Here is a 20,640-nt window from a genome sequence, read left to right as displayed (position 1 = left end):
AATGTGTGTCATTGCGGGGATGATTCCCTTGTATTTTCTAGCGAATATGGAACGCTGTCTTCAGAAGAGGAGGGCGAATCCGAATTGACTCCGGACTTCCGGAAAGTTATTAGGAAAGAGCTGATGATGAAGATGGCAGCAACTGTGGGATAATTCCGAAAAAGGCCGCTGGTCCGATACACTGATACCGTGTATTGAGAGATGGGTCGAGCGCGACGGACGCGTGACTTAGTCGTGCTAGTGTAAACCGGAGCCTTCTTCGCGTATTACTTCGTGGTGGTCCCGTGAGGATATGGGCGAAAAAGTGGAAGTAGTTTTAGTGGGAGATAATCCACCACACTGCTGCAACCTGGCGCAGCAGCGTCCTTTTTTCCACCTCCACCCACAAAAGGAATGTACATATCAGTATGCATTAATAGACAATGTTTGTTTAGGAGGACCATAAGATTTATGCCTTCAATATGTACATATATCTGAAAGTTTGGAAATACATATCCGAACGAATATTTTGAATTTGTAACTATTTGCGAAAATAAAAACGTGCATAGGAAGTCCCGCATATAAGATCACAAAACTGTTATACCTGAAGGGCTCAGCTTCTTCTTTATTTACTTTTGAATAGAAAATTTTTGAGAAGGGGTATGTTTTTTTTATTTATGATATTCATATTTATAATTATATTTATTTATGTTTTTCATTATATTTACATACATTTGCTCACAAGTTAAACGTTTATTATTGACCCAATTTTCGAATATAATTTACTGATTACAAATAGTGATATTGGAGCAACGAGGAGCGTTATAGCTCTGGCCGGGTGCGATGGTGAAGACTGGATTAGGAGCTAGCAGCTAAATAGTTATAATTCGGCTTCCAGTGCAGCGTAGACGCTCTAGCACTGAGGTTCTTTATTCCCAAATTCTCGGTCTTATATACAATTCTAAAATGCTAACGTGGTTAATTTCTTAACTGGTTAAATTCCAGTGGTGTGGCGTGGGTCGGGAATAATAGGAAGCAATATCTCTTTAGTCTGTAGAGTTGAGCTTTTAAAATCATATGAAGTAGTCAGAACCTCTCTGGTATCACATCAAAACCATAAAATATTTATATAAATACATGTGAAAAACAAATAAAATAGTTTTAATATAGTAACTGCTTTGTATTAAAATTATTTAAAATCTGTGTGAAGCAAAACCTTATTAAAAATGGTTTACTGTCTGCCTTTTTCCTCTTTTTTTTTGGGTGAACATTGATCGATCCTATCTACCACACTCAGAGCCGTTCGTGTGGCTCGGTGCAAAACTGACCGAAGACACAAGCCTCCAATACACTTCGGCCCTTTGCGTTATTTTCTCTGCTTCCCCATTCCACGGCACACGCACTAAAATCAATGGCAATCATCCTTGCATTTCATCCCATTGTGTCGTGAATAAGCTTGTCCAACATGTCTTCAAACTCAGACAATGTCAGACTGGGCGGATCGTAGCAGCTGTACGCATACATGGCGTTTATTTTTGCCACACAAAGCCACTGTTCGACTGATTCATGGTGCATTGTGTAGCTTGCTGACCGCAACTCCATAACGCCGCTCTACCAGTCGAAATTTAAACCCATACGCCCCCGTAACGGTTCCCGTATGGTTCACTTCATCTCAGACTCGTGGGTGGTCTGCTCAAGTTTATCCTGATGGACCCTACAAAGATTGAAATTTATTTGAATAAACCCCATTTTTTATTGCTGTCAAAGTCTTCCTGATCTCCAGGCATTTACTCCTTCGGGCAATGTGCCGGTTATCCCATCCCTTCTTCTCTTCGCACAATAGGCATTTGCGGTCCCTTTTGCAAACTGTTACTCCTATTGATACAAAAGGGCACTTCCAAAGGGGGAGTATACAATTTTTTTCACCGAATATAGTCATGTGGTGTACGGAATGAATTATTCGTACTTTCTGAAACCGATATTAATTTTGGTATTGGTCACAAAAGTAAGGAATGCGGGGGTCCAAAAGAGGTTAAATACTTCCAAATCTGAACAAAATATATGGTGTCCATGCGCATGATATCTAGACCTTGAAATACTTTCTATGCCGATATCTATTCAAATATAAGTAAATAATAGCATATTACCATACTTATTAGTATATTTTTTTAGAAATTACCTAGACACCCCCTTAAATTTATTCTAGAATCATCAGGTTTGCAGTGATATAGTTTAGAGCATAAGACATAATACTGCCGGTTTGGTGGAAATTGTATCATTATTAATGAAGTTATACTGTAATAAATAAAAATTGTCTTTTGTCTAGGACTTTGAACGTCAGAATCACACTAAAGTGATGTCTGATAAACTAAATGTACAAACATTACGAGCTAAAAACAAATGGGACAAATATTCTTATAAAAGAAATACACAAAACCTTTCATACCTGTTTCGTCCAGTTTCTGGTTTCCCGACAATCCGTGTACGTACCCGTTCAGTGCGGTCTACCGAAAACATTGCTGCTGCTGCTGAAAATGTGCGTGAACAACCATCAGCATTAACTTGGCACCTTTTTCAATAATTGGATATCTCATGCACTACTTTAATGCGAATTTTTGGATCTTGCTACGGAGTCAAATTATATTCAATTGGGCACAAGCTAAAGCCAATTGACCAGCCGAGCCGGCTAGGGTTTGTAAACTGTTTTTTAGCAAAATCAAATTCCATTTTTTAAATGGGCCACCCTGTAGGAACGATTTTGCTACCGTATACCGCATTACGAAAGAGCTTGCAGACGATCGTAAGGTTTTTGATGATGGACGTTTACGGTAGGCTTCTCATCCATGATGGTCAGTTGCTGAGGAGTTGGAAGAAGCGCTTCGCCAGAATTGTCAATTCGTAACATGCGGATCCGGAGTACCCCTCCATACAGAAGCGAAAATATCTTTGTTATCAACACCCTCAAACGGAGTGAAGGCGACAGGCTTTGTGGTTTCTTTTCGGATTTTTTCTGCGCCCGTCGTCGCGAATCTAGTAGATAAAATTATCCCTATTATGCTTCATGAACATTCCAGACCCTGATCGACACAGAGGAGGCTGTTTTCCGCTCAGGATCCATTAGCAGCCTGCGGATTACTATGGAAGAGCATGCAAATCACCGCTCCTTTATCGATTTCAGGATAGCTTTCGACAGGACCTACAGGGACTGTATCTGGAATGTTCTACACCAAAGAGGGGTGCTGTATTATTATCAGGTTTGCCATGCATGCAAACTAGGTGGCGTAGGACAAGCTTCTTGGCAAATCGTGGAGCTGAAGCACATTGCTAGTAACCGATAGTGAAAACGCATAATTGCGCTCTGCTCCCCATAAGGGCTTATGGCAACCCATATATTGTACTGTCTGTTTCGAGTCGACTTTTCTCTTCCAGAAAGCTTAGACCTTTCCATAATATGTGCTATTTCTAACTCTAAGGCACCCTCTGCCGTACGCGATATTCGCATACTATTCCCTTCTCAAAACGTTGCAATGCATCGTTAATTTATAGAGTTGCTATCAATTTTCTAAACATAGTAAAATACTCCTATTTAACTTGTTTTTAAATATTGTTTACTGAAAACATGCAAATAAACATTTCTTTTAACTCTTAAATATAATTTACGTTAAGGCTCTTCAAATCTACTTAATTTTTTTTTTTTGCAAAAAATTGTGAACGGCATTTAGGCCACCGTTAATGTTAACAAAGGCACTATGAGATTACATGGAAGCGTTACTTCGTTCTTATTTCTGTGATTTTCTTTATGCAGAACACATTTGTGCATCAACACTGATTGCAGATAATCTAACGTCGAGATTCAAGATTTTATATGAGATTATGACTTGTTTACATTTTTAGTGCATTCTTATCAATATTTAATTCGAAACGAGAATTTCGTAGTCAGCAAATGCCATTTCTTGTCCGCCATATGGAATGTAACAGAATCCATGAGAGGGATGGACCTTTCCGGGGGTGATGGTTCCGGCATGATTTACGCGACCAACGAATAGGGGTTCTCCATCTTCACTTTCACCGGCTGGCATGGCTTGTGGTGGGATATTTCCACCTGAAGTTGGCACCCACTGTCCTCCTCCGGCGCACAAGACTTCATATTCAGTGCAGGGATGTTCAGCACCGCCCCATGAAATATAAGCGACTCCATGTGATGGAACCAGCTGAAAAAAGAAAGCATCATATTGAGCACCATAAGAGGACAGAAATAGCTGGTAGTGTACCTTTCCAGGAATTAAAGCGCTTTCGTGACGGGCCCGAGCGATGTATAGTTGTTCGCCATCCATTCCGCCAGGAACGGCTTCTGGTGGAACCTGTCCGCCACTTGCTGGAACCCAGCAGCCTGGACCACTACCAGTTGGTGGTGGAGCTGTCCATCCCTGTGGAGTTGGAAGAGTAGGCGCTGCTGGAGAATCTGAAAATTATAACAAGAATCAGAAAATAAATCTTAATATGTAATGTGAAGGACATATAAGCAGCCGCATACATTGCAACTCATAGTTTTAATTGCACCGCTAGTGCAAGGGATGGAAATATAAATGAAGCGCGTATGCATACTTTGTATTTAATATGAGTTCCTTTATGGTCAAACGAAACGAAAAATTGTTTTATCTAAGTACCAAGAAAGTAACCACTTGTATGACACTACTTTAAAAAGTTGTTATCATCGCAGGAAAAGACCACTTAATTTTTTTATTAACGAACTTCAGGTATTTGTGAAAATGAACAAACTTGTTTATGGGAACCTTTGTCTCATCTATCTTATCTTATTCATGAAATTGCGCGCGAATATATTTGCATTACTTTACACGACTACTTATCTTCTTTATCGCTTTATCTGCCGCAATTATAGGGAACCCGAATAACAAACCATAGAACGGTCAAAGCCAATGTATGCTTCAGTAAATATAGTATTTAGTATGTACCAGTCAGTTTAATTCAAGACAAAACACTCATGCAGGAGTTAAGGCTGAATTTTTAACATTGAACACGCAAAGCGATTATTTGTAAGATTGCAGAATATTGAAGCCCTAATAAATTTGGATACTGCTGATTAATTCCATGGTCGAAATTTAGGTAAAATATCTGACCAAAGCCCAGAGTTTTGCACATGAATAACTTCACCCGACTAAAATTTAGTATATTGTATGTTAGGATAAAATATTTATAGTTTATCTCACAACTGTGGTCTACCTCTAGCAGCAAGTAATCCTGGAGTTTTCTGTTGTTTTATAATACTTTCCCGATCGTTTTCATTGATAGTAATTTTCCATTGACCGGTCGCACCCCAGCCAGTGCGTACTGCCAAAAATCGTACCGGGAAATTGACGCAATCTTTGCCTTCGATAATTATACCGCCTTTAGGACCATCTTTTCGAACAGTTAGATGACCATTGACCCAGGACACATAGAATGTAGTGAAACGATCGGCCGAAACTAGATTCGGTGTATCTTTGCGTACACGATCGGGTTGAACTCGATTAACACGAATCACACTGGCTGTGTTCTCCCAGCCACCGAGGATGAGTTCGCAAATCGGATTCTCCTCACTTTTGCTCGACATCAGGCCAATGTGGCAGTTAGATTTTCCGCGGAATTGGATTAAAGCACATCCATTATTGACAGGGCGAAAATTGTACGTTAGGCAATCGGCCGTTTTAAATTCAGGACCACCTTATAAATATCAATCACACACACCAAAATGATTTGGTTGTTTTTAGAAGGCATTTTCTAGGGCTTAACTTAGAGAAATTTCATAGTTTTAATGGAGATTTTTATGTGGGATACACATGAAATAGGTTGACAAAGTATTTCAATGTGGCAAAGTAGATTGTGATGAGCACAATCCTAGATGACATCGGAATATTGATTACAACAATGAAGCCGTTACGGTACATGATGGAGTTTTCGCTTATAACGACTGCTTTTTCTTTTCTATATTTTCTACTATTCAGTACTTTATGGTACACAAACTTCCAAAGAGTTCAATTTTTCACGATATTTTTAATACACGGAATATCCTCAGATTTGTATAATATAATAATAATAACTTTTTGTACAGTAAAACCCTTAAAAATATGATATTTCTCCAAGCTAGACAGTAGCAAAATTAACACTTTCCTCCACTTAGTATTTAGCGTGTAGCGAGGCCATTAATTATTCAATACATAGCAGTAGAGTGAGTGAATTCTCAAAAAATTACCTTCAATCATCCAAGATCCAGATGCTCCCCAACCTGTGCAAACACCAACATAGTTAATGGGGAATGCTGTTTGCTCCTCGTAGGACATAAATGCTGCAGCTTCACCTTCCCGACCAACTGTAATAATCTGGATGGAAATGGAAAAATGTCAATATTAAAAAGGCGCTCTCCTAGAAAATGTTGATCGTTTCCTTACTCCATTGAACCACCGAACCCAGAATCCTCGGAATTCACCAGCGTTAAGGATGTTTGGTGTTTCGACTTCAACAACATCAGGTTTTGTACGGTTTCTGCGGATAACGGATTTTGTGTTACCCCATCCTCCAAGGAACACTTCTAGCATTGGATCCGATTCGGATGGACCCGACGTAAGAGCCAGATGGGCATCATTTGGGGCACGGATTTTGAAGTTAAACACTCCACCAGCAACTGGGTAGAATTTGTAGACCAATTCATCGGGAGTTTGTAATTCTGCAAATAGAAACGAGAAACGTTGCTTTCAATGCCTAATTAACATCAAGAACATAATAATTTGCATGTATGTGCAAAAAGTAAAAAATAACGCATTAATACCTCATACCCATACCCATATATGCATGCACCAGTCATAACTACATTCTTAATAACAAATCCCGATAATCTTTGGCCTTCTTAAATCATGGAAACTTCTACTAGTCTCGAGTGTATGGCTTTTGGTAATTTCAACGATGATATCATTCTCTTACATTGTTTTTAGTGACGCTATAGAATGAACACGCTATCGGGTCAACAAGCCAGTCGCGGAGCTTCAACGGACGACACAACCGACTAAACCTGTTTGCTTAAATAATTAGTAACAGTTTGCATTATTCAACATTCCGTATCAACGTTATATGTACGTTATATTCAAAATAAAAGGCGTCGCTACGAATTCTCCGAAAAACATCTGGAAGAATAACAGACGAATTTTGTTTGGAAAGGAGAAATCGATAACAAGGTCAATTCTTATTTTCTGATGGTTTGTAGACATGAAATTAAATATAAACTGTGATGCATCTGGAATAGCATTTAGTTATTAATTATTCATGACTCCAATGTGTAGTTCATCTCCCTTTCAAGTGGGTGATGATACGTGTGGGGGTTGGAGTGATCATTTCAGGCTAGATTGTTCTCCAATTTATTTGCCCAAGGTTCTTGCGAATTACATCGTACTATTATCAAGTGTATTCAAGGTTTAGTTGAATGCTTTTCGCACTAATAGGTCTGACTGCGGGGCAGATACGATTTGAGGGCATTTTCAGAACATGCTGGAAGTTGTTCATTGTGTGTAAACCGCTATTGGCTTATTTGGATTAGTTTGTTAAGACTTCGTTGCAGACGAATTGACACGCAATAAGAAAGTGCGAATAATCAAAATTAGGTGGCATTTTTTATGTTAACGATGTCACGAAAAACCATTACTTGTATGCGTGATTGTACTTAATATAAATAACCAATGATTTCAGTTATGCAAGTATACACAACGAAGCTACAATATATATGTATGTTTGATCCTAAATTATCCTCTCAACACTTTCACTCTCATATCAATGAGAGGTTCGAAGAGGAGAAATAGTCTACAGCTTCGAAATATGAAATATGAAGTTTTATTTACTAAGGACGTTTCACCGGTGACTAATTTTATAGGCGAAGTAGACATTTTCTGATTATTTCTAGGCAACCATCTCCGTTCGTTTTTTTCTTTGCTAATACCCAGTGCCTACAAATTGATGCCATTGCATTTTATCTGTCTGTTGCGTAATTGTTCCGACCCACTATATTTTCCACAACTTAACAAACTCTAATGCTGGATTGTAATAAAGATAATACAATTCGTGATTGCATTGAGTTGGCCAGTCGACTCGCATCTCTCACCGGCCCAAGATTTGATTCTACAATGAATGAGTTTTACGTTTGAACTCGTCTATACATTTTTCGGATGCCCCCGTTAGAGTTCATGTATAGTGGGATGCCGATAATTCGTATCAACAAGGGACCAACGACTTTGCACGAAATATCGGGAATAACTCTGGAGACCGGCCAATTTGTACGAATTAGCCGTAATTATAGTTTTTTTTGCATTTTTTGTTTTAAATGAATGCATAGTGTCTCAAGAATATTGTCTCAATTTTAAGTCGATCGGAGTAAAATTGACGAAGTTACGAGTATTTGAACGTCGGTTGCTCAAGGCCGAGTCTTTTAGTATGCAAAACTTCAAAAATACTAAGTTTCAAGAAAGCAAACCTTGCTATTTTTGAAGTCCGTGTATGCCATAACTCAAAATTTACTGTACGAATCGTTTTGAAATTTTGCGCAGTGTTTCTCCGTGTTTTGTGTAAACACAAAACCTTATTAGAATCGAATCGATGTCTATCTGTCTGTCACACTCGATTTATTCGGAAACGGCCTGACCGATTTTCATTAAAATTGGTAAGAACATGTGATCTGTTGTTCCCTTTACATGCAGCAAGTGGCGTCACTTTATGTTAAGTTAAGGAGGGCATACATGTGAATGGAGGGTACAAAATTTTTTCTATAAAATGTGGCCATGTGGGGTATTAAACCAAAGGGTTCAATTAGTACTTCCTAAAACTGGTTCCATATTTGATATCCGATGAAAGATAGGGGAACGAGGGCTTAAAATATGACCATCAAAAAATATAACAGGTCTCGTTCTCCAGAACCTATCCAACCGAAAAATCTGAAAAAAATCACAGTGGTGCATCTCTACGAAATCTAGGCCTCAAAATACATCCGGACCCGATATATGCACAAATAAAGTTAATAACAGTATATTTCCACACTTTAGAAATTTACTCTGGCAACCACCCAGAAGTATAAAATTTTACGTGGCTGTAAGGGATAACATAGTGCACAATTTGGTCAAGTTTGAAGAAAATCCAACTATTATTAACAAAGTTAGGGGGTGAAACTGCCATTTTTTTGTGAATTTCGTGCGTTCTACAACCTGTATGACGTCATCATCACACACACATCAATTCGTCAATACCACAACGAAGTGAATTTATATGAATAGGGTCGCAAAGAATTATTTTGTTTTAGTTTTTCAATCATTTGCATATGAGTATCAACTACTCCAAGCAGACATGTGTGAATATGGTATATGCATGCTAATGAAGTTTGCGGGTAGTGTCTAATTCAGATAGATACGTACTACATATATACATATGTATGCTTATGTGCTCGAAGTAAATCGGAAATATGGATACGATCAATTTATATACTTGCATGTATGTTCAGCATTAGGTAAAAGGCGATTCGTTTGTTTAGGATGAGGATAATACCTATGGCTGTAATATGTAGTTTGGCAAAATATGAAGGAGTATGTTGGATTTGTATAGATAGAAAAATGTGCGTTGAAGTTTTTTACATAACTTGAACACATAACCTTTATACCCGAAGCACGAGCTTCCGATATTCCGACTTGTTTTTTTAATATTTACTAATTTTAAATTTGTTTAAATTAGCAAAAATCGAATTTTTGGCTTCCAAACGCCAAGAAAAATCGATAAAAAATCCTTCCACAGCTACCTCGAGAAATATCTCCTTTAAAAATGCATTTTGTTTTTTGTCTTTCAGATGATTCGAGCGAGACAACGTGTGCACTGCAAAAAAACTATTTCCAGAAGTGCCTCCGGAGATTTACCGTCAGTCGTTCAATTTTAATTTCGGGAAATATTGTTCGATTATTTCATTATTATATATAAATTGTATAAATAAGTTCGAACTATCTGTATTCGCAATAAAAAAAAATCTGAAAAACGTGACATTTTTGAGGTCAAAGTTGCCTCTTTTCTGCAAATTTAATCTAATTATCTAATACCTTGAATGTTAGTATCTCACTAAAGTGAATAGTCTGACATAGTATATGCATGTACATTACCAAGTACAAATGGGCAAAATGTCTATTAAAACATTCTTTTATAAGAAATACACAAAACCATTCATATCTGAAGGTTCCGGTTTCTCGTTTTATTAACTGTTTGTGGCAGGACATTTTTCGTCAAATCATTTAGAGCTGAGGTCAGTTCTCCTTCATGTAGAACTTTTTAGTACATCCTAAAATTTCGTTTACATATTGAACTGACCATCATCCATTAATAAACGATGCACAATTCCAACTTCAATTTCTTATAGAATGAAATTCCAAATAAAGATTTCACCTTTATTTTTAGAAACAAATCTTTCGGGGTGGACATTATAAGTGACATACATACTTCCTTTATTTTGTGTAAACCCCCATAGTTTTTCTAGCGGTATACGTCATACAGCTGCCACATCCTGGCTCTTTTGTGTGACCCACCCCCGATCCCCCCAACGTGCAGGCTAAATACTCGAGGATGTGCTGGCTTGAAGGTGGAATGGCAATAGATAGCACAAATTTAGAAAGGGCGACAATTTTATTGAGGGTTATGCGTGCAGATCAGTGGAGGAAGCGTACAAGCTTCTCGGAAAATCGTAGATGGAGTTGAAGCGCATTGCCAGGAACCGATAGCGATGGCAAGAAGGTGTGGTTGTTACAATATGCCCCACAAAGTTGTTTGTCACTACCATATATATTTTGGATGAAATCGGAAAATAGCACAGCAGTGAATTGTTTAGAAATTGTAAGTTATAATAAATTTTTTAAAGTTAAGGCTCCGTTTTTTAGAAAACTACAAAATCCGAAATTATTGAAAAATAGCGGGATTGATTTCCTACCAAAAATATTATGAATAATAATGCTTGACGATCAGTTTCGTTTGTATAGTTCTTTCTTTCAGACTTTCAATTAATATTCATCATCGACAATCATTTATTTTTAAACAACGAACACTCAACGCGCATATCTACTATGCTTCTATGAATATCAAACACTTTATTTTTCAAACAGAATTTGCGACACTGAATAACTTACCCACAAATAGCATCACCAAAAAATTCAATGCTGCTACGTGCTTATGAAAATTAGTTATGTTCACCCTTGCTTATTCTACAATCTTACTAGTAAATGGATACATATATCCAATACTTCATGACATTTAATTAGAGAGCAATTATCGTTATATTATGCAATTGGCCAAGCGACGACTCCATAAGAACCTTGTATAGTTACGCACTTCGTATACTTTATCTTTTTATGCATGTATAAGAATGTACAATATTCATATTTGAATTTATGCACAAAAACAAGTAGTTACTGTAAAATGAGGGAAGACACGACATAGGTGTTAAAATGAAGATTCGTGCATTGAATGATGAGGCAATAATTGGAAAAAAACCTTTACTAATTGAATGGGAAATAAATTGGGAACCAAGATTTCAGCTTTGAGTATTGAATATTTTGTCTGATTTCCTTTCTATTAAGAGGGAAGACTAATAGATGGGTTCATACATCAAGTGGTCATTTATCTGTAGGTAACACTCCTATCAGAAAGACGGCACTCCATAACCTCACGGCAAAAATTGGGGAGATTTCTAAAAAACAATTCGCCTTTGGCGCACTCATGAGAATCGGAGGAGTTTTCAATTATGCCCGATATGCGGCGATTTGTGATGCGGCAAGAATCGATCCACTATTTTCCAATTAGATCCTCCATATGCTGGAGTGGAGACAGGTTCACATATTGGTCGGACTAGCTGCCGACAGGGAAGAATTCTCTCTCCTCTATTATAGCGCATGGTAATGGACAAGCCCAAGCATTTGCGGACGATCTAGCCGTAATAATAATTCCCCAGGTAATCTGAACGCTAGGAAGATAGGGCTAGTCATGTTCACTAGGAACGTTAGGTGGGACAAATACAAGCTACCCGCCATCATTAGGGGCGACAATCTAGTTGGTACAAACAATCAAGTATTTAGGAGTACATTTCGACTCTAAGGGTACGTGGAAGCATCAGATTCAGAAAACAATGTCAAAAATCCTGCAAATGGTTCTGTCGTTTTAGAACTGCAACTGGTAAGACCTCACTACAACAGAGGAAGTATATATCCAAAATAAAGCCCATTTTGGTTTTTCCTTAGTCGTATGGTGGCTGAGACTGAAGTTTGCTAACAGCAGGAAATTCTGGCGCAGATTCAAAGGTTCGGTTGCTTATGTGTTACTGAAGCAATGGGTACTACGCCAACCACAGTACTCGAAGTCACCAGTACTAAATGGCAACGAAATATCATGTCAGGTGTTGTGGAGTTGCCACCAGTTTCAGCTGAAACTTGGCCGACTAAACGAAAAATTCGTGATGTGATTGCCGAGTCACCCGAGCCTCGCCGCATTGACAACCTGGATGAAGTGGCGTTCCACAACTGGTGTTCTTTGTGACCGACGTATCAACGAACGTCTCAAATCGAAAATTTACTGCAATGTTGTCCGTCCTGTCGCTCTCTATGGTTCTGAATGTTGGCCAACTATAAAAGACAATAAACAACGTCTTGCAGTAATGGAGACGAAGATGTTACGTTGGACTAGTGGCGTCACACGTTTTGATCACATCCGAAATGAGGATATCCGCGATCGTTATGGGATTACACCGAGCATGGAAAAGTTGCGAGAGAGGCATCTTCGATGGTATGGTCACGCAATTCGTGCTAACGAAAATTCCCTCGCCAAGATTGGTCTGAACATCGAAGTCGATGGTAAACGACCAAAAGACCGGCCGAAACAATGGTGGCTTGATACTGGATGGGTATTTAAAAGCCTCGAGATTGCACCCAGATCAGGCATTCGATAGAGCCGAATGGCGAAACCGATCACGACGAGCCGACCCCGCTTGTGAGCGGGACAAAGGCTGAAGAAAAAGAAGATTAGGGTATGATGGCTAATGATAATATACATACATATATACACTATATACTTTTCTTTGTACTCGTATATAATGTAAAAAGATTTTAACTAGGTACTCGACCCTAAAATGTTAATACCAGATTGCAGCATCTAATCTATGGAACACTCCCTAATCTTTTACGAAAAGGGAAACTTCTCACATGGCAACATAGGGAAAGGTAACACACGTTTGACGAAAATTATTCAATTATGGTCTCGCTATCTTTTATCCCTTACAAAGTTGTTTTTTCGTGAATACTGTCAAAAGGCTTGACCGGGCCAACAAAATGAAAATTTCCCCGTCTCCCAATCATTAAATCCCAGATTTGAACCCGTTTTCAGAAACTACATAAAATTTCATATTAACGGATCTTTTTCCAGTCGTCAGTCGCGGTCACTGCTAATATGTAACTATTCAATCTTGAGTATGAATATATACAACGCAACAAGTTAGAAACCAAATTAAACACTGGATTTTTTTATTGTAAAGCGTTAATTGGTTCAAAATGCAGACCGATATGTAGAGAAAATATCAGATCTAGAGTCAGTTTGGGGGAGTGGGGAATACCAAAAACATCCAGTTAGTATCAAAGATAGAAGGATCTACCATCAACCCAATCGCAATCAAAATATGTAAAATATTTTAAGAACACAAAAGAATTACTTTCTTTGAAACTGTATTTTTATCTATCAAACACGAACCATCAAATACAAAAAAATCTAGAAATAATCATCGCGACAAGATGACTAATCTTTGGAACAAAATTGTAGATGTGAATGTCACATTATCATATTGAGAAAATAAACGTTATAGACTCTGCGTAGAATTGATGTATTTCGAAATAGAATATGGTAAACAGCTTTTATTTGATATATAAATATGTGTTCCACCAACACATTTTGATATATGAGTACAAGCTGATTACACCGGTTAATATGAAGTATGTACTAGAAGCTGAGCAATTCAGATTCGAAAAGTTTTGCGATTGATTGGCTTTGCAAATTTCGGTGCACGACCGTCTCTTTTATACATAGCTAGAAATGCATTTTTTTAGTATGTTTCTAGACAAAGTTGAATTGCTATCGGCTTTAAAAAAATTAATTTTATTTATAACTTGGAACAAAGTACGATGGAGGAATGATTAAGTCACTTTTATTAATGACAATGAATTAATTGAACCAATGCTCTTTAATATGAAATACCTTATAATTAGGAATAACTTATATATACTTATGTTTCAAAATTAGTATACTTTTATACAGTACCAGCTTGAAACAAAAAGTTTCCGCCAATTTTAATTTCTTATAATTTCTAGTTTCCAAGCGTTTTTAATAATGACAAAATAAGGTCCATAATCACATTCCAAAGGAATTTCACATAAGATTAATTATAAGTATGTATAATGTATAAAATAATTAGAAAAGTAAATCACAAAAATTAAGAAGTGAAGAAATCATTTATTTTAGATCGCCTATTACCAACTTTGGAAAGAAATTTCGCTCTGACTCAAACATTTTGTATGTCAATAATTTTGGGCGCTGATTAAAAGTTTTGTCTAGACCAACTAAGTATACCGTTGGCAAAGTTAATTGCCTCTGTATGACAGACCCCCGGGATCGCAGCTGGTCGATTAATTCAACCCTTGATCAATATGAATATATATGTAGTCACTCTATTTTTCGACCCGAACACCCGTTACTTCCTACAACAATCAGCATACACGGAATCAGTGCTGCCGTCGGTGGCGGATCTGATGGGTGACGAATTCTGGAAACTTTCCCGGGGAACTTTCATCAATACCGACAGTTTGCGGGACATCCATTCTCCGAAAGGGGGGAAGATGTATTGGTAGCCAGCGAAATTGCCGACCTGCGGAGGCAAGGTCATAACATCCGCTATTTGGCACAGAGTGTAGAGTACAAATCAGGTAAAGGGAGTCTCCCCCCTGTTTGATAAACAGCAAGCAAAGCTTGTTGCTTACAGAAACTAGCCGACGAGATGGATGGAGATCCGTGATGACGCATTTATAAACTCAAAAAATCAAGACTACGCGGAAACCCTGCTCCCTTCATGCTGAACAGATAGGCGCGGAAGAGGAGGCGCCAAAACCCGACAGAGATATATAAACTGGAGGTTCACTATCGGCCGATAGTGCTCGGGTCATTTTTACTTGTCGCAGAAAGATGGCAATGCTCGTGCGAATGCGTGAAAATGTTCGGAAAGCTTATGAAGGGTTGACTCGCCGTCATGCCGGGGACAGTTCAATTTTAAAGCAGGAAGATCAATAGTAGATGCTGTCATGGAGTTTGCGGATGATGCTCATCCAGTCAAGGCACCCAGTATTGAGTTCGACGAGTAGTGCCTCTGCGTAACACTTCATGTCAGAAATACCTTCGATTCCGTAAGATTACAGATATGCTAGGTACAGTAGAAAATTAATTCCACGCGCTTAGTAAATCTTCTAAATTAATCTAGAGAAGGGCCTATCTGTTCCGGATTTGACAAGGGTCGGACGCACTGTTGAATAAACGCAAATCGGTATTGGCATATTGTCGCGTTTCAGCCTTGCATAGGAAAAACGGAAGTAGTCACAGTGACTAAAAAGAGATTGGCCAGTTGATCGTGGAGTCTAAACCAAGAAGACTATACACAGGAGGATCAACTTCAGTGGCAAACGGGCACAGAATCTCATTGTTCACCTTTCGGGTAGGCACGAGATAAGTAAGTGGTATTGGCGTGTCGATATCGCCTAGATGGTTTTATTGTGTGTATTTCCCCATCATATCCTGCAGGAAACGAATGCATTCGGAAGATTGATCTTGGATGCATCTACTTATTTGCTCTTAAATTCCATGGAAAGCAAACATGAATCTATTGCCCAGAATGTTGCGCGTGTTCACTTCCAATAAGTTTCACATAGAGGAATGTTGAAACATCATTCGCTCACTGACTCCATTAAAATCCATTACGATTAATCTGAAATGAAGCTTTAAGGAAGCTCTTGCTTTGGTTCCCACTGGGATGTGCGAAGCCATAACCAGCTTTGCAATGTCTGTTGTTATGGCAGATGCTACGACGGGCTCGCAGCAACTCGCAACTATGAGTGCATACGAATACACGGCACTAACACCAGCCCTTATGCACGGAATTTTGCTCGTGCAACTCCCGTCGCGGTCGAGCGCATGCAAGACTTTTCCGCCTCCATAAAATTTCAAAGAATGTGCTGAGAGTTGAAACGCTGTGTATAGAGTTCTTGGTCAAAACTAACGGTTAAGTACCTTCACTCGGGGACAAGCTTTTTCGAGCAAATCAAAACACCGGTGGACAAAACCGCAACTACAGTTTCGGTCTTAAATTGGCTTATGGCAAACGTTGCAAGTCTTACCTATAGCCTGAAACGTCTTCTTATGAGTGCAACCCAGTCCGATGTGTTCTATATAGCAGATATTTAGGTTGATGCTCTTGGCGAGAAAGTGTATCATAAGTGCCTCGTGCAGGTACAGAGGTGGCGCGCTCTGTGGGTGTTATTTGCCTGCCATGCTGTTGCTGAACCGGCTGTGATGATGATCGCAGGAGTATCCCCCTTACCCTGTTCGCTAAGGGCCGTGAGGCCATCCACATACACAAGACCGAAGACTCAAAGGAGGTTGCTGCTTGTGAAGAACATATACTAAATGAGCGGCAACTCTCTTGGGAAAACGAGGCAGGTGAAATGCACGGCAGAAGATTGGTAAGGCATGATTTATTAGAGATTTCTTTAGGCTAAAATACATTGATGACATGGCTGGGACGTGTGTTTTTAGGGCCCTTAAGGGATTTCATACAGTTGACAGTTGACGACTTTATTTCATTGATTGATTGATTGATTCATCACTCTGACTTTATTTCGACTTTTTTTTCGACAGCTTAGTGCATGTTTATTGGGAATGGTTTGCGGTGGACATGATACCTCGATAACGATTTATCCAAAATCAGAATTTCAAACAAATTTCGGTAATATATTGCCTAGTCGCTGAACGACTTTTTAAAAGAATTAAAAATCAGTGGTAAAAATTTGGCGTTGGTTGGACTATTTAGTATATAGTTTAATAGTTTTAGTAACTGGGTCCACCGCGAAGGTTCTTTAAAAAAACACAATTCTGAGATAATTGCGTTTAAAATTTCAAGTTTGTGTTCTCCATACTTCACTTATTTACTTATATCGAATGGCCAATTGCAGCGCCATACAGTATTCTTTCTACATACCCTAAAACATCGATTTGATGCTGCCTATAAGGTTTCTGTAAATCTTATTTTTTATTAATGAAGTAAATGAAGGAAAATTACATCCTCAATATGTATAAAATTGCTGCACTATAAAATAACAAGGAAGGTTTTGGTAATTTCGCTAATCTTTATATATGTATGTATAGTCTATACCAGATACTCAAGTAATCCCTCCCACATATCAGCCACGTCATTGTTTTTAAAGTATTATACGAATGAATTATTTAACACCCTTCGGAGTGCGAAGCTCACTTGCCGTCAATGTAGCACTTTACACATCGTGTTTGTAAATACCATGGGATCTGAACGCGGCAAGCGTAGTAGTGCTAAAAATAAGCTCCCAATGAATTGTCTAATGCAGATCAGAATAACGCAAGAATAATTGCTTTCAATACGGAATGAGTAAGGCCTTCTGGAAGACTAGAAATGAGTAACCGGCAACGATCCTCAGGTCTACTGAACCAGACTGAAACTTATTACCTCCATAAACAGCGGTTCCTTCATATTTGTGACATTTGAAATTTTTGAGAAAAGAGCGGAGAATTCGTGGATTCCTCTTGCTCTGTACAGTTGGCTTTAATTAGTTCGTTAAGTTGCATTACGCTACGTTCAACAATAGCCCATTTTTTTGCGTTTTTGAACACTCTTGTATTACGTAACAGTCAATCCCACGATAAACGTGAATGATTCATACGAACAATGTCTATTTCATATACACGTAATCTCCGCCGAAAGATTTAAACCCCAACGAGAAAATCTGGTATCATCTCCGATCCAATAGCTTCCGCTACCTTCGAAGCCACATTCAAACCATTCAAGCCTAAACCTCTCAAATGGCAACAATATTATTCCAACCAAAATACATCCAATGAATTCCGTTGGGAAATTTCTGAAATGAAATCATCGCCGCTAAATTCTATACAGGGTCACCTAATTGCTGAGTCGGGCCCCGCTTTCGTTTTGATTCCAATATGGCATTGAATGCTGAGTCAAGTGACTGCTGGAATAACAACAGAAAAACGAAGAGACCAACAACTCCGACCAGAATAGAGTGAATAAGGCGTAATATCTTGTTTGATTTCCATTTGAATGCAATTGTTAACGGAGCCATACATTGGACAATTCACTAATTACAAGCAAAGCGTTCAAGTAGGCGTTCTGTAGAAAACTGCTGAGATTGGAACGGAGGAGCGTTGATTATTGAATGGCGCAGGTAAGCAGCTAGTTGTGAAGCGACTCTTTCCAATTGAGGTGAATGCCTGGACTCGTTGTTGGTCTCTTCTTGCTCATAGCCAAGGTTTAGCCCGAAACCAAGGCATGGCAAGGCTTGGAACAATTTTTGGTATCGAACCGGAGAAGCACTCCAGGTAGAATTCCATAAACTGCAGTTCATAAAAATGTACCTCAAGGGAACACATCACTAATGAGTTTTCTAGGACTGTGAACCAATTTTCACTAAAAGAAGGAACATGGAGGCCTGAAACCTGAAAACAATTGCAATAAACAAAGGTTTCCTCTTGACGCCGGAGAGGCACACATTGATAAGAAAACCCCAAATACTAAAAACATCCAGAACCAATTCCCAATTTTAGTGTTTCTCATTTTCAAGGACTTACTCATGCATTCATATTGATTCTCCCATTTTTAGTTCCTGGAATGTACTCTTTGGTGGAAACATGAATAACCGTCCGATGACGATGAATAGGATCCCTCCAGTTGCCGAAAAGGCTGTAAGCTAAAGTAATGATATCTAGCCGAGATAGACGGTAGTGCACGCACTTTGATCCTACCCCTCCGACATTAACTCTAGGTTGGCGGTAAGAAAGGACATGACTTTCTTTGAATTTATTCCGATGATGGATGGTTGAATTGAAGGCCGTTATTTGCAGGTCTATACTGTAATCAACAAGTGAGTCAGAGAGTTGCTCCATGTATGGATGCCCCAGCCAGAACACAGTACCCACGCCGAACTGCTCGAGAGTCATAAAGCAGTAAACAATGAGTAGGTAAGCGGCTACTGCTTGCGAATTAAGGCGCTTATCCAGATGGAACTTTAATTAGCGACTGCGGTCACATTGGGACCTTACGAGCATCACGCGGGCAATCTTAAACTTTGCTCCGCTAACGAATGTTTATTCGAGAATGCTAATGAGAAGAGGCAGCATCCATCACTTATCATAGCTTAGTATGGGAAGAATTTTAGAGAAGATTCTCGACAGAACCAGCGGACACCGACCGAAGCCTAGACCCATGTAAGTTCGATGTTGGCCACGACGCACATAGTGGATTGGAACTGTTTTAGCCGATGATGCCACACCTAGCAATGGAATGGTGCGATTGGAAGCAGAAGCAGAAAGAACGACAAGAAGTGGTGTGGCGCGGTGTCGCCCCGCAAGAGACACAACTAGAGCGCGGACATGTTGGAGCCCATCCAAGCCGAACGAACGCCGCCTCGTAGTCGTCATGTCTTTGCTCGTTAGAATGCAGAGAAAGTGATTTATTTTCGTTTCCTCGGAATTCACTTGACTTATTTTTAGATTGCTTGGAATAATAACTTGATGCAAGTCCGACTTTAATCACCCGCCCAACTGGCTCCAATGAATTAATTCATGAGACGACTACATAGTAAAAGGTAGCACGACTCACATGCGGACAGACATCACGAAAAAATGCAGCCAGTTGCAGATTTCTAGCACTTCCCGATTATGTTGCACTTTGCATTGTAATTGTCTCAACTCACCGATCGGCATCTTGGCGCTGCTTCCCTGATATCCTTTCAATAAGTTATCCTTGACGTAGAACTTGCAGGAACTGGTAATCCAACACTTGGCTCACGGACGGAACTCGATCTGATCCACGTCTAACAAACAACTAATGGAGCTCGCGAGCCGGTTGGCCGTTTATAAAAATTCTTCGCAGCAGATTGTAGCACACAGGGTATGACGTCACTGCCGTCAGAATACTCTCGTTATAATTCTACCAAATGAATCAGAGGCGAACTCAGGCGGCACGGGCTGCAGCACTTTAGCGAACTTTTCGTCAGCGTCGAATTTCGGGCTTTCGTTGACATCATGCGCAGAAATAAACAACACATTCACGATGCAGCGTTTATGTGTATTAGCGGGTGAGTCATCAATCGGAGCTGCATTTAGACGCGTCTGATTCGATATTGAAAAGATTGATGCTAATTATGTACACTAGGCGACATAATTCATCGTATGACACCATTATCGAGTATATATAAGGGTAATGTATTTGTAACCCGTTTTCATTTTGAATATATGATATATTGTTTTTTCTATTAC

The 20,640-nt window shown here is 39.1% G+C and overlaps 1 protein-coding gene across 3 annotated transcripts; it reads right to left on the bottom strand.

Moving 5' to 3' along the window:
• Positions 1 to 3,564: 3,564 nt before the first annotated feature.
• Positions 3,565 to 20,273, bottom strand: LOC119650220. 3 transcript variants are annotated; one of them, XM_038052805.1, is made up of 6 exons: positions 20,076 to 20,273; positions 6,426 to 6,700; positions 6,230 to 6,356; positions 5,221 to 5,700; positions 4,251 to 4,441; positions 3,565 to 4,190 (listed from the first exon to the last, which is right to left on the bottom strand). In XM_038052805.1, exons 1-6 carry the CDS (start codon positions 20,083 to 20,085, stop codon positions 3,891 to 3,893), a joined length of 1,383 nt encoding a protein of 460 aa, XP_037908733.1. In that variant the 5' UTR covers positions 20,086 to 20,273; the 3' UTR covers positions 3,565 to 3,890. The 3 variants fall into 3 exon arrangements, with proteins under 3 accessions (XP_037908733.1, XP_037908725.1, XP_037908740.1); XM_038052797.1 differs by lacking the exon at positions 20,076 to 20,273 and adding an exon at positions 6,803 to 6,853 and having other exon boundaries at positions 6,426 to 6,725; XM_038052812.1 differs by lacking the exons at positions 5,221 to 5,700; positions 20,076 to 20,273 and adding an exon at positions 6,803 to 6,853 and having other exon boundaries at positions 6,426 to 6,725.
• Positions 20,274 to 20,640: the final 367 nt, after the last annotated feature.

Source organism: Hermetia illucens, chromosome 1, assembly GCF_905115235.1.
Source record: "Hermetia illucens chromosome 1, iHerIll2.2.curated.20191125, whole genome shotgun sequence".
Classification (NCBI taxonomy): domain Eukaryota; kingdom Metazoa; phylum Arthropoda; class Insecta; order Diptera; family Stratiomyidae; genus Hermetia; species Hermetia illucens.
The sequence above is the reverse complement of the archived record's forward strand: the minus strand, read 5'-3'. Positions and strand labels throughout refer to the sequence as shown.

Bases quoted from the DNA above. Each gene is read 5' to 3' on its own strand.
- LOC119650220 (XM_038052797.1), bottom strand. From the start codon at position 6,838: ATGACTGGTGCATGCATATATGGGTATGGGTATGAG. The intron at 4,442-5,220 runs GTAGACCACAGT...TATAATTTTCAG, and splicing joins AGGATTACTTGCTGCTAGAG to ATTCTCCAGCAGCGCCTACT. The intron at 4,191-4,250 runs GTACACTACCAG...TTCTTTTTTCAG, and splicing joins GCGCTTTAATTCCTGGAAAG to CTGGTTCCATCACATGGAGT.